Genomic DNA, 15134 nt, shown 5'->3' on the forward strand with positions numbered 1-15134 from the left:
CAAATTTGGAAAACTCAGCAGGGGCCACAGGACTAGAAAATGTCAGGTTTCATTTCAACTCCAAAGAAGGGCAATGCCAAAGAATGTTCAAACTGCTGCACAATTACATTCATCTCACGTGCTAGCAAAGTAATGCTCAAAATTCTCCAAGCTAAGCTTCAACAGTATGTAAGTCAAGAATGTCGAGTTGTTTGAGCTGGATTTAGAAAAAGCAGAGGAACCAGAGACCAAATTGCCAACATCCGTTGGATCATCAAAGAAGCAAGAGAATTCCAGAAAAAACATCTACTTCTGCTTAACTGACTATATACTAAAGCCTTTGACTACATGGATCACAACAAGCTGTGAAAAATTCTTAAAGAGTTGGGAATACCAGACCACCTCACCTGCCTCCTGAGAAACCTGTATGCATGTCATGAAGCAACAGTTAGAACTGGACATGGAACAACAGACTGGTTCCAAATAGGGAAAGGAGTATGTGAAGGCTGTATATTGTCACCCTGCTTATTTAATATATATTCAGAGTACATCATGCAAAATGCTGGGCTAGATATGTACAAGCTGGAATCGAGATTGCCAGGGGAAATATCACTAATCTCAGATATGCAGATGATACTACCCTTATGACAGAAAGCAAAGAGGAACTAAAGAGCCTCTTGATGAAAGTGAAAGAGAATAGTGAAAAAGCTGGCTTAAAACTCAACATTCAGAAAACTAAGACCATGGCATCCAGTCCCATCACTTCATGGCAAATAGATGGGGAAACAATGGAAACAGTGACAGACTATTTTTTGGGCTCCAATATCACTGCAGATGGTGACTGAAGCCATGAAATCAAAAGACGCTTGCTCCTTGGAAGAAAAGCTGTGACAAACCTAAAGAGAGTACTAAAAAGCAGAGACATTACTTCGCCAACAAAGATCCATCTAGTCAAAACTACGGCTTATGGAAGTGAGAGTTGGACCATAAAGTAGCCTGAGAACCGAAGAATTGATGCTTTTGAACTGTGGTGTTGGAGAAGACACTAGAAAGTCCCTTGGACTGCAAGGATATCAAACCAGTCCATCCTACAGGAAATCAGTCCTGAATATTCATTGGAAGGACTGATGCTGAAGCTGAAGCTCCAATACATTGGTCACCTGATGCGAAGAACTGACTCATTTGAAAAGACCCTGATGCTGGGAAAGATGGAAGGCAGGAGGAGAAGGAGATAACAGAGGACGAGATGGTTGTCTGGTACCACCAACTCAATGGACATGAGTTTGAGCAAGCTCCAGGAGATGGGGAAGGACAGGGAAGCCTGGCGTGCTGCAGTCCATGGGGTCACAAAAAGTCAGGCAAGGCTGAGCAGCTGAACAGCAATAATCGCTTGTGTTCGCAGCCTCGCTTTCACCATTGCTGAATGCTGGAGGCGGCCCGCGCTGCGCCCTCAGCTAGCTTCCTGCCCCCCCAGATGGCAGTGCTGTGCTCTGATCCTGCCAGAACCACCTTTTTCATGTAAAATGTGTTCATGAGGAGAGGGATGAGATTTTTGCATTTCAATTCATGGGTTGATTGGAGGAAATAGATGTGTTACTAAATGACAGTATGATCTTAACTGCAGACGTCTTTCTTCAGTTCTATTGAGATATAACTGACATAACCTTGTGGAAGCTTAGGTGCACAGCATGTTGGTTTGTTACACTTATATATTGCAAAATGGTTACCAGCAGAGTGTTAGCTAACACCTCCATCACCTCACATAATTATCACTTCTTTTCTTCTGGTAAGAGCATTTAAGATCTACTTCCCTCCTATTTTTCAAGTATGTAATACAGCATTATCAATATTAACTATAATCACATGCTGGACAATAGATGTTCACACCTTATATCTGGAAATTTGTACCCTTTGACCAACATCTTCCCATTTTTTCCCATCCTCCAGTTCCTGGTAACTACCACTCTATAGTCTCTGTTACCATGATTTCAGAACTTTTAAATTACAGGTAAGTGATATCATGCGGTATTTGCCTTTCTCTTTCTGACTTCTTTCACTTACCATGATAACATGAGGATCATAAATCTTGATCCAGAAATCCTTTCTCCAAAATCTTTGGGCAAGCTATTTCACCTCTCTGGACTTTTCTGGGGTGAGAGACTTCAAGTCATACCAATTTCTGTTAAGAATAAAAGGCAACTTTGTCCTGAGATTATCATTCTAAGTGAAGTAAGCCACACAGAGAAAGACAAATATCATATGATACTGCTTATATGTGGAATCTAAAAATATGATACAAATGAACTTATTTACAATACAGTCATAGAAAACAAACCTGGTTACCAAAGAAGAAAGGAGGGAGGAAGGATAAATTGGGAGTTTGGGATTAACATATACACACTAGATATTCTGTAATAATCTATGAGAGGAAAAAAATCTGGAAAAGAATATATACATATGATAAGTGAAAGTGTTAGTCGCTCAGTCATATCTGACTGTTTGCAACCCATGGACTGTAGCCCAGCAGGCTCCTTTGTCCATGGAATTCTCCAGGCAAGAATACTGGAGTGGGTAGCCATTTCCTTCTTGAAGGGATCTTCCTGACCCGGGGAATGAACCTGGGTCTTCTGCATTGCAGGCAGATTCTTTACTGTCTGAGCCACCAGGGAAGCTTTATATATATATATATATATATATATATATGTATATATATATATGCCAAATCACTTTACTATACACCTGAAACTAACACAACATTGTCAATCAACTATACTTCAATAAAAAATTTTAAAATTAAAAAAAATCAAAGAATAAAAGGAAACTTTGTTTTGGGGCATTCTAGCTCTAATTCTTTTGAAATTATGCTGCCATGTTGGGATCTCTAGCTGACTAATTTTTTCAATCTTTGTTTATTATCCAGGACCCTAAATTACGTGAACTTCTGGATGTGGGGAACATTGGGCGCCTGGAACATCGCATGATAACAGTAGTGTATGGGCCTGACTTAGTGAACATCTCCCACTTGAACCTCGTGGCTTTCCAAGAAGAAGTGGCCAAGGTATGGTGGACTGAAATCTTTGAAGCTGATCACCTCAGTCTGAATTCGTATTATATTATCCTGATTCCTTTGAAAGACTTTGAGTTTTCAACATATTTATCTTGTGTTAAAATTCTATCTAAAAATCAACTCGTTGCCAATTAGAAGTGTGATTCAAATGCTTTCAAATCATGGTGTTAACTTAAAATTATGGATTTTTTCCTTAGAAATTAAGCATTTGATATCATTTCTTTTCAAAAGAAAATACAGATGAAACCACATTCCATTTCATCTAAACATCTTATCCCAACTCATTTTCTCTTAGCCTTACCATCTTCTTTCCATCTGTCTCCTCAAAGGCAGACATTTTCAATACCTATTCAATTTCTTTTACAATGGACAGCACCTAATCTATGATTATATACATAACTGCTCAATTAATATAAGAAAGATGAAAAATTCTTAAAAATTTAAATAAAAATCTTAAATAATAAAAAATATTTATTCAGCTATGTACTAGAAAGATGAATTAGATAAGGATTCTTCATTAAAGAGTTGCTAATTTACTAAGATAGTGGGCCTTTTAGACGAATACAGAAATAATCAGAAGAAAGGCAGGATATATCAAATAAGAAGCTATGAACTTCTGGGCAACTTGGACTCAAGTAATTTGATGCTTTCTCTAAAACTGTTCAATTGCCATTAAAAGAGCTTGAAATGAACATATCGAAAGGGAAGGTTTCTTTTTCCATGATTATAGTTTGTAAGAAACTAATCATAGTCCTGGGTCTTTCAGCTGGTAAAAAATCTGCCTGCAATACAGGAGACCCCAAATTGATTCCTGGGTTGGGAAGATCCACTGAAGAGGCATAGGCTATCCACTCCAGTATTCTTGGGCTTCCTTTGTGGCTCAGCTGATAAAGAATCCACCTGCAATGCAGGACACCTGGGTTCAGTCCCTGGGTTGGGAAGATCCCCCGGAGAAGGGAAAGGCTACCCACTCCAGTATTCTGGCCTGGAGAATTCCATGGACCATATATAGTCCATGGGGTCACAAAGAGTTGCACATGACTGAGCGACTTTCACTTTCAGTGTTGATCCTGACCCTCATACAGTTTCTTTCAAGAGGGGACATGGCTGTAACTATGGCTGATTATTGTTGATGTTTGACAGAAAACAACAAAACTCTGCAAAGCAATTATCCTTCAATTATAAAATAAATAAAGTGGCAAAAAAAGTATATGAATCCAAGTAAAAGTTGAAGTCTGCATGTCATATCTGTGGCCTTATATAGCTTCTCACATCATGGATGACAACTATGGGGTCATGTCAGGCCAGTGTTCATTGTCTGAGCATTACGATCTATAATTTTTTGACCTTCAGTGCTCTGGCATTTTTCTGAGCTACATACACCAAATAATATGTCCTGACCTCTAATTTATTAGTGATTATTTGTTGTTGTTCAGTCACTCAGTCATGTCCTACTCTTTGCAACCTCAACCCCGTGGACTGCAGCATGCCAGGCTTCCCTGTCCTTCACCATCTCCCAGAGTTTGCTCAGGCTAATGTCCACTGAGTTGGTGATGCCATCCAACCATCTCATCCTTGTCATCCTCTTCTTCTCTGCTGCCGGGGTCAAGCCCCGGTGGATCCAGGGAATTCGAAGGGTGGACGGCGTTGGCGTGGAAAGACTTGTTTATTTATTAGTATAAGATTAGATTAGGAAACTATAGTGTAGTAAGAAGATTAAGTGGAGGAAGAGGGCTGAATAGCTTGGTTTACACGGAAGGCCAATAAAATTCCAGACAAGGAATTTGCACCATCTACGTTGGGCCACCGGCGCCCGCTTGAATATCTAAGGGTGCCTCGCCTTAAGCTCCCTTTCGTGCGGGTCTTAACAGCCAGGGCAAGTAAGTAGACCTGGCGAGCCTCCGCGCCCCAGATGGAGATTCAGCCTGAAGTTAAAGTAAAGAGCAGAGAGAGGGAAAGGGAGAGAAGAAGAAAGAGAGAGAAAGACATGGGGGGAGCCAGAGTCCCAAGAAACCAGGCCGAGAGACTAGTTCGAGAAGCTGGTCCGAGAAACTGGCCCGAGAAACTGGCCCCCTCCTTTATTGTTCAGAAGGCCTTTTATACTTTTGATAAAACACGGAGATCAATGGGTAATACAAAATTATGTAGCATTCGCAACCCAGATTCTTTCCGTATATCATTTTGTATACAAAAGGTCTCAGGTGATTTACATTATCTTCTGGCCAAGAGGCCTGTTAACACTTTTTGGCTCTCTTCCTTAATAAATGTTAATTTTGTTTCCCCTGAAGTGTTTTTCTTTAATCTGCATCTCCTTAAAGCATTAAAGTTACATCTCTATAGAACAAAGGCAGTGGGATATAATAAAGAAGGTACTTAACTCAAAGATCTAATGTTGCTAATACCAGGTCTACTACTTGTTTTTCTATATACCAATTATATCTAAAAATAAAGGATATGAAAATTTGGCAGCAAGCATTGACTCAACAAATGAAACTTTTAATCAGTCCTATGCTAAAGATTTTGACTCCTCGGAAGCCCCTACATTCCTAGGATGTTTTAAGCTTCCTGTGCCTCCTGCGGTCAGGAGGCCTCAAACAATCACACTCCAGAGTCCTGCAGCAGGCTAGAAAGCCATCGGAGGGGTTGTTGGATTGAAACACTCTTTCAAATGCAGAAGACTAAAGCCCTGAATTGACTTTTTCCAGAAAATGTCAGAAGAGTGGAAAAGCAGAGCACAAAAGCCGGCAGATTTTTGTTGGGGTACATGCTTAGGAATTTCCAGAGGGGTCCCTGAAGTCTGAGCACGCCTTGCGTATGTCAGCTTCCTTCCTCATGACCTTGTCACGGGCGGGATTCCTCACACTGGCTCCCGGCACTCTGCCTTCAATCTTTCTCAGCATCAGGGTCTTTTCTAATGAGTCAGCTCTTCGCATCAGGTGGCCAAAGTATTGGAGCTTCAGTTTCAATATCAGTCCTTCCAATGAATATTCAGAGTTGATTTCCTTTAGGTTTGATTGGTTTGATCGCCTTGCAGTACAAGGGATTCTCAAGAGTCTCTTCCAACACCACAGCTCTAAAGCATCAATTAGTGATTATGGTAGAGGTTTATTTCCAAAAGTTGCATAATAACAACTTCAATTCTTACAATGGAATGAATAAAATGCTATCTAGCTTTGATACTCTGAAGTCTTGAGAAGCTATTTTTTAAGGCTGTTTTAAAAACTCAATCTATTTTATATCTTCAAGAACTAAGTCACCCGTTTACGTCTATGGTATAATTTGTGCTTAGAGATGCTTCAGTTCAGTGAAACACTGTCTGTGTGGCCACATTGTACTTGCTTTGCAATCATTCTTATTCCGGTACCAGCTGGTAATCTGTTGAGTGTATACACTTCACTTCTCAGTATAAGTATGTATGATTGGATGGGTGAATGAACATAGATAAATAAACACTAAATATTTCTACAGTAATTTTAAAATATCACTGCTAGAATACAATCATATTCAGTTCTTAGTAAAATTACCAACTTATAATATTCATTAACTCTCAATCAGAAGGATTTACTAAATGAGAGTAACTTACAGGGAGGCTTTTACTATGAGTGAATATAGATATCATATTACAAACCAATCTGCATATTTTATGTCACAATAAACCTTTGTGCGCTTATGTTCTAAACATTTTCATTTTCTCCTCTCTGTGGTCTTCTGCTCATTAATTTCCTTTAGAGATTGTGATTAGCAAGCCCTGTAGTATTCCCTGTCAGAACTGCATCTATAGACATTTTTCCAGCAGCTACTTGCCTGGTACAATTAATGAAGCTACAGAATATGTTTTGCCTTCCCTGACTGTGATATTCTGTAGGGTATTTTTCCCTCATTGAAATTGCTCATCCAGAAGGTTTAGATTTGCAAACACCATGTGCTCGGAAAACTTAATTTCCACCCTTCTAATTGTCAGTACTGTCTCATAACATCACACCTTCTATTTAGTCTTGGGAGCCAACATACATAGTACCTTGTATAGTGGCCACACTGAAGGAGACAGTTTACCTCATTGTGTAGAATGCCCAACAGGAACCTGAGCTTCTCCAAAAGTCAGATGTCTCCAGAAGAAATTGTTGACAAAGGGATTCGGACTCATTCATTCATTCAACACACGTTTGCAAGTGCCTTCTCTGCACCAGTGTCAGGGACACAGCATTCTGTAGAAAATAGAGAAATCATGATGATGAATCTGACTGATTGTGGGTCAGATGGAGGCCTGTGTGTGGGGATAAAGCAGACGAAGAGTGTGTGATGGTGGAGGAAGGGGATCATTTCTTGATAGAGTGCTCAGAGAAGGCAAAAATCTGAAGGAAGTTGCTCAATGGAAACAGTGTCATCAATTTCTGAGAAATCTGTTCAGTTAATTAATTTTTTTGTCAGAACCAGGACTTCAACTTTCCTAAATATATTTGTCCAGATTTTCATGCTTTCTTTCTTACATAAATCACTTGAGATTGAATTTTTTATTTATTCTTTTAGACAAGTGACTCCTTTCAAAGATGGATTGGGGAGAAAACTGTGTCTTTCAATTTTTCCCTCTGTGGTTGGACTACAAAAGTGGTATCTTTTGTAGTTAAACAACAGTATTCCTCTTGATAAGTGAAAGTGAAGTCACTCAGTCGTGTCCGACTCTGCGACCCCGTGGACTGTAGCCCACCAGGCTCCTCTGTCCATGGGATTCTCCAGGCAAGAATACTGGAGTGGGCTGCCAACAATTTGCCTACCCTGTGTGTCCTAAGGATCAGATCTCTCTGCTCCCTCAAGGGATACCTCCCTTTAATAGACCTGGAAAATAGGGGGTTTGTTTCACATCTGTCCGCTGAGTCTCACACTTCTTCCTGCATCTCCTACTGCCTCGAGGACCAATGAGCACATCCGTGCTTGTTGTCCCTGACTTCAGCACCCCTCTCTGGGATGCCCTGACTCCTCCTCAGAGCTGCAGAGAGATGCAGGGCATCATCATCCTTCCCTTTACCCTCCACTGTTAGCTCCCAACAGTCCTCCACACACTCCACACACAGGCATTAATACAGGACTCCTGGCAAAGTTGGAGGTACCAGCAAAGGAAACTAGCAAAGGCAATAGAAGTTGATTTCTTATTTTGTGGTGTAAGCTTTTGAAGGACTCTGGCTTTTATTTTAAGGGATATAGAAGCCCCTGGAGGGTTTGGAGCAGGTGATAGACATGATCTGACGACTCTTCAGTCAGTGATTGACTGAAGGGAAGAGGCAATAATGGAAGCAGGAAGATCAGTTAAGAAGCTATCGAAATATTTTAATTAGATTGTTAGTGTCTTGAAGGAAAAGGGAGCTTGTAGAGATAAGATAATAGATAATAAGATAATAGCTTGTAGATAATCTGATTATCTATATCTGCATCTACTTAAGTGTATCATTGAGAGCATGGACCGTTGTGATTGTATGTTGCGTGTAAGAGAAGGAGAAGAATCAAGAATGATGTTAGACTTTTGACCCAACAGACAGAAAGGATGGAAGTACCATGTACTCCATAGGGAGAATTTAAAGTAGAGCACATTTGGTGGTGTACAGCAAGGGTTCAGCTTTGATTGTGTTTGGTTTGAGATTATTATTAGATACCCAAGCAGATATGTTGAGTAGGCAGTTAAATATATGAGCCTGGCATTGAATGCATCAATTTGGAAGTCATCAGATTATAGATAGTATTTAATGAGCCAGGATGAGATCATCCAGGAAGCAACTGTAGATGGAGAAAATTTTCAAGGCCTGAGTCACTGATACTCCAACTTGAAAAGATTGAGGGGATAAGAGAGAATGAGAAGAAGCAGTCTAACAAGGAGTGGTCAGTGGCCTGGCAGTGAGGCAAGTCTGTGAGTTTGGAAATCAGGGGAAGACAGCATTTCAAGAAGAGAGTGATCAACAGGGCCAGCTGTTGCTTTCACGTCAAGTAAGATGAAGGCTGACAACTGACTGTCGGATTCAAGGGTATGGAGGTCACTGGTGACCTTGATTAGAGCAACTTGGTGGAATAATGGAATCAAAAGTCTATTGGAGTGGGCTATGCAGAAGGAAATGGCAACCCACTCCAGTATTCTTGCCTAGAGAATCCCATGGACAGAGGAGCCTGGTGGGCTGCCATCTGTGGGGTCGCACAGAGTCGGACATGACTGAAGCAACTTGGCAGAAGCAGCAGCAGCTCAGGAATCAGTGGAGAGAAATGAAGAAGACAAAAGAGATTGTTCTTGTGCGAAGTTTTGATGTAAAAGGCAGGGAAAAGATGAGAAGATTGCTGGAAGAGGGAAGCAAGATCAAGAGATAGTTTTAAGATGGGAGAAACCACAACATGCATGTATGCTGGTGGCAATGATCCTGTGGAGGGTAAAGAATATAAGAGAGCTGGAGAACTGCTGGAGCGTGTCCTTAAGTAGGCAAGCATGGCGGGATCTAGTATAGGATTCAGGAAAGTATAGCCTGAGGTCAAGCCTGACCTATCACTTGTTTTTATATAATTTTATTGAAACGCAACAAACCCATTTATTTACATATTGTCTATGGCTGCTTTCTCTAGACATAGTTGAGTCATTATGACATAAACCATATAGAGTACAAAGCCTAAAATATTTACTCTCTGGTCCTTTGTTAAAAAAAAAATTGTGGAATCTTAGTTCACAAATAGAGGGACTGGGCTCAGACAGGAGCAAGGACCAGTAAGTAACTGATAAGAGGAGGAAAAGTGGAGTCCATCAGTAGAGATGCTGGTAGGTGGTCCATGTCGTAGAGGGAATGATAGAGGTTTTCTGGTTGCCTCTGTTTTCTTGGTGATGAAGGGGATAGAAGTCAGTAGCTAAGCATAAGTAAGTTTCCTAAGTAACTTTTAAATCCTCAAGACTTTTTCTGCACCAGTTGGTGAATTTCTTTAAAGAGCTGGCTGGTGAGGACTTTGCTAGTGGTCCAGTGGTTAAGACTCCATGCTTCGAGTGCAGGGGATCTGGGTTGAATCCATGGTCAGAGAACTAAGATCTCACATCCTGCAGAGTAACTAAGCCCACGGGTCACAACTACTGAGCCTGTGCACAGCAACTAGAGAAGCCAGGTGCTGCAATGAAGACCCAGTGCAGCCAAAATAAATAATTGAAAGAAAATTATATATAAAAAAGATCTTACTGATAAGGTTAACATGGACTGCAAAAGACAGATCATTTACATCAACCCAAAATCTATATCATGTGAACAAGTTAATCATTTATCAGGTCCATGCAAATTTTTCCATTGGTCAAAGAGTCTGAAGATAAAATAATTCTCTTCTTCCCGCCCAGTGTTAGTGCCTCTTTCTAATATTCTGCTTTCCTTTGAGGTGGGAGGTGACACAGGGGCATCTAATTCTGCTACTTCTTCCTGCGGTCATGCAGCCTAAACACCATTGTGTGGTTTGGAAAACAGATTGCTCTGAACCAGGGGCAGGATTCACAGGATTGCAATATGTTGGTGTTTACTATCAGGTCTCAAGGATTCAGTGGGAAACCTCTCTTCATCAAAAAATTTCAATAAGAAATGGAATCTGTCTCATAATTAGTGAAGAAGAATCTCTGTGTGCAAAGGCAGCAGAAGTGAAGCCTTCCCTATTTGGATTAAGAAATCTAAAATTATTTTCTGCATGTCTTCCTCTGGGTTCAGGTCCCTTTCCATGGCTGGGTCCCTGGACGCTCATCCGCCTGCCCATTTCCTATCTGAGATCCTTGTTCAGTGCATTATAATAGCGAGATAGCCCATCACCCCAAGAGACAGGATTCAGCTTTGGCATGAATACTGGAGTGGGTAACCATTCCCTTCTCCAGGGGATTTTTCTCAACCCAGTGATCAAACCTGGGTCTCCTGCATTACAGGCAGATTCTTTACCATCTGAGCCACCAGGGAAGCCCAAAGCTTAGATGGATATTGCCAATTTTCCAAACTGTTTGAGTCAGTTTTTTAAATGTTAACTCCCTCGTGCAAAAAATAAAAAAGTTTAATAGAGGATCTCTGTTAAATTGTTAGCTATTGAAGTAGCTGTCACAAAATAAATGAGCTGTCCAAAAAAATGTTTTATATACTGACATCAGCCTTCAAGGTATATTTTAGAATTTGGGGGTAACATCTGTTACTTCAGCAGGTATGAATATCATAGAGAGTCTAGTTCAGTCATTTGGGAAGTGTCATCTGGAAGCTTGCCTTAACTTCATCCACACCGGTTGGTTCAGTTCAGTTCAGTTCAGTTCAGTCGCTCAGTTGTATCCGACTCTTTGCAACCCCATGAATCGCAGCACGCCAAGCCTACCTGTTCATCACCAACTCCTGGAGTTCACTCAGACTCACATCCATCGAGTCGTTGATGCCATCCAGCCATCTCATCCTCTATCATCCCCTTTTCCTCCTGCCCCCAATCCCTCCCAGCATCAGAGTCTTTTCCAATGAGTCAACTCTTCACATGAGGTGGCCAAAGTACTGGAGTTTCAGCTTTAGCATCATTCCTTCCAAAGAACACCCAGGGCTGATCTCCTTCAGAATGGACTTGTTGGATTTCCTTGCAGTCCAAGGGATTCTCAAGAGTCTTCTCCAACACCACAGTTCAAAAGCATCAGTTCTTTGGTGCTCAGCTTTCTTCACAGTCCAACTCTCACATCCGTACATGACCACTGGAAAAACCATAGCCTTGACTAGATGGACCTTGGTTGGCAAAGTAATGTCTCTGCTTTTCAATGTGCTATCTAGGTTGGTCATAACTTTTCTTCCAAGGAGCAAGAGGCTTTTAATTTCATGGCTGCAGTCACCATCTGCAGTAATTTTGGAGCCCAAAAAAATAAAGTCTGACACTGTTTCCACTGTTTACCCTCTGTCCAAATATGTTGCAAGCTCTCTGAATTTCCTAATTAGCTCCCACCTCTCTTTCCTCATCCTGCTACCCTCTCCCATCTTGTTCAAATCCATGACAGGTCTTCTCTGTAACTACCTTCTACCTCCTTTTCTAGAATTCTCTCCTTTTTCTCCAACTCTGTGTGTCTGTCTGCTAGCAATGATCCTTAAAAAGCCTCAAACCTGATCAGACTTCAAATCATTTCTGTGGCATTATTACCTACAAAATGAAGTTTTCTGTCTATTTAATTGTCATTCATTTAGTGAGTAAATATTCTTTGAAGGCCTAGTAAGTGCCAAGCACTAGGGAGTTACCAGTGGTGAAAACAAACATAGCCTGTGCCCTTAGGAGCTTCTGAATCACCATCTGGACCCCAGCACCATTCCACCTCAGCAATTTCTAACCACTTGCAATTCCTCCTGCCTTCATAACCTGAGTGCATTCAGACTTACATGCTTTCCTGATGTCCTTTCTACACTCTGTCCGTCAGCAGAATTTCCAAACCTCCTTTAGGGACTCACCATGTATACAACTCACCTGTCTCCCCTCTGTCCCATGATTTCCATGAATAACTGACAGTTTCTTCCTTTCCTTTGATCATCCAGGCCTGTTTTCTATTGCATTTATTACACTATAATTATCTGTCACTATGTCTGACACCCTATCCTGGATTTGTGAGCTTCTCAGTGAGAAAATATAGTTTAGTCATTTGTGTTCCCAAGATCTATCTTAGTCTCAACTGATAATAGGTACCCAATAAATGCGTCTTCTGCAGGGGCAGAGGAGGGTGTTTAAAAAAGGAAAGAAGAAAGGGAAACAGGAGAGTTCAGGAATGGAAGGACCAAGAAAGGAAGAGAAAAGCTTATGGGTCCTTGAAAACAGTTAAGAGCTCATGGAATATTATAGAGCTCCAGAGACTTTGAACATCATGTGCTCTAATCCCCTTATTTTTGAGTTGAAAATATTGAGGCCCTTGAACTAGTTGTTCCAGATTTCTTGCTCTGAACAAGGGCCTTTTCCAAGGTCTGCCAGGATGCCCAGTGGCTTCCACCTTCTTCGTCCTTCCAAGCACAACTCAGAGTCACTGTTATTGTCCCCCTCCTCCTCTGCCCATCAGTTACCACATTTTTCTGAAGAAAAGGAAAAATATCTTCAACTGGCCAAATAAGTTGAGATGGTTCAGGGAAAGGAATAAGAGATTGTGCCACAAAAGGGGCGGTTTTTAAGAAAAAGAAATTATAGGCTACTAAATGAAATAGAAAAGAGAAAGAGGGACTAGTGAATGGTCCTGCCTTAGTCCTCTGACCATCCTGATAGAGAACTTGATTCCTCAAAAACTTTCCACTTTTCTTAGACTTCCCTCCAAATTAATAGTATAGATATTTAAAAATAACCTCAAGAGACAGGAAGTTCATATATTTCTTTTTATTCTGGGGACATATATGTTGAGATAGAATTTTCAAACACTAACAGATTTTTTTGTACACAATTAAGTCTATCTCACTTTCTTTTTGAATTTAGCACCAACTTATGGTGGATGAGCAGTGGCTATAAGTTTGACTTTTTAAACAAAAAATGATGAAGAAAAAGAGAATAAGGTGCCATATATTCTTTTCAGCAATATACTTTGGAACATAATGGAAAACTGTGCTGATCTCCTTGGAGGTAGAATATACATGCCAAAAATATTACTGTATTGAATATATATTGTTTTCTACACATGTGAAAAGTTAGCCCTCTGGGTTATTGTATTTCATAAGATCTTCATTTACTGGCATTCTCACCTTCTCATATTAATAAGACATACCTATGTCATCTCAGGATAGTCCTCCATCCTGTCATAAATAAGGCCCAGGTTCTTACCAGGTCCATATATTGCTCTGTTAGTGTTAGGGTTTGATAGTCATGGGTGTTCTTTTTTGGAAAATGAGATCCACCCCACATTCTGCACTTGAATTTTGGATGATTATGGGGCAGATAAAGGATATATATTTTAAACTTCTAAATTGTGAAAATGTCACCTGTTTGGAACACACATATAAAGGTTTAAAAGTCACCTCCTCCCCCCAAAAAAATTCATTTTAAAAAAGGAGGGAGAAAAAGAGGCAGTTCAGAAATTAATCTCTTCTTACATCCAGATAAGAACAACCAATTGCTATCCTGTTGACTGTGGCAGAAATCATACCTACCCACCTTCCCCAAGTGGCTTTCCTGATTCCTTAAAGGAGAGCTTCTTTTGAGCCAGGCAGGGTTCAAGGGTGCCACAAAGAGAAATCAATGCCCAACTTAAGGGAGGATATATATTCCAAGACTCAGAAATAATCATGATTTCAGACTGTGGGCTACTGCGTGCAAGTCTGCTTTTCCCCAGGAAAAATTTAGAAACTGATTAAGCAGCAGCATCTTCCCTTTCTTTCCAGTCACCCAATAACACAGAAATAAGCTGCTTCCTCATTCCTCTGCCTCTCTGGAAGCTGAAAAAGCCCTAATTGTATTTCCTGTGTATCTAGCCTTAAAGAAGGCACAAAAATACTTTTTAAAAAGCTATAATTTTTGGAAAGGAAGAAGAAATCTAAGAAAATTTGGCTTCCATGCTTAATTATTGTGGAAAAATATCTGACACCCTTTGAAAGTGGCAGGTTGATCTGTTTCATCTACTGCCTTAATATCAGTTGTTATGTTTCCAATGCATCAAAATGCTCCCAAGGAATAAGCTGCCCTTAGGAATAAAATTTTTTTAATTATATATTAATGTATTGGCTATATAATAATAATCATTCACTCATTCACTTAACAGATACTTCATTGCCTACTCTGTACCAGCCACAGTTTTGAATGCTGGGGATAAAATAAACAGACAAAAATGATTGTCTTCATGAAGCTTACTTAATGGTGGGGGAAGGGTGATGATAAACAAAATAAATAAGATGGTAATAGGAGCTAGGAAGGAATAAAGCAGAGAATGGAGATAGGAAGCATTTGGGGGGATACATATTCCAATTTTAAATCAGTTGGTCAGATACAGTCACACTAAGACATGGTGGTCTATGAGGGAGACCATGCGGATGGTGGAGTGTGTCAAGGGGTCATCACAGGGGAGAGTGGTGCTGAGGCAGGTGTGACCTGGCACACTGGTGGAGGGAGTGATGAGCAGGGAGAAAGCAGCGGGAGA

At 40.5% G+C, this 15134-nt stretch overlaps 1 protein-coding gene across 2 annotated transcripts in view; it reads left to right on the top strand.

The window, feature by feature from the left end:
• Positions 1-15134, top strand: part of PLCB1 (phospholipase C beta 1) — an 863926-nt gene that overhangs the window by 562387 nt on the left and 286405 nt on the right. For both annotated transcript variants that reach the window (XM_018056908.1, XM_018056909.1), the window contains exon 4: positions 2900-3037. In XM_018056908.1, coding sequence (XP_017912397.1) covers positions 2900-3037 — 138 coding nt within the window. The remainder of the gene's footprint in view (positions 1-2899; positions 3038-15134) is intronic.

Source organism: Capra hircus, chromosome 13, assembly GCF_001704415.2.
Source record: "Capra hircus breed San Clemente chromosome 13, ASM170441v1, whole genome shotgun sequence".
NCBI classification, from domain to species: domain Eukaryota; kingdom Metazoa; phylum Chordata; class Mammalia; order Artiodactyla; family Bovidae; genus Capra; species Capra hircus.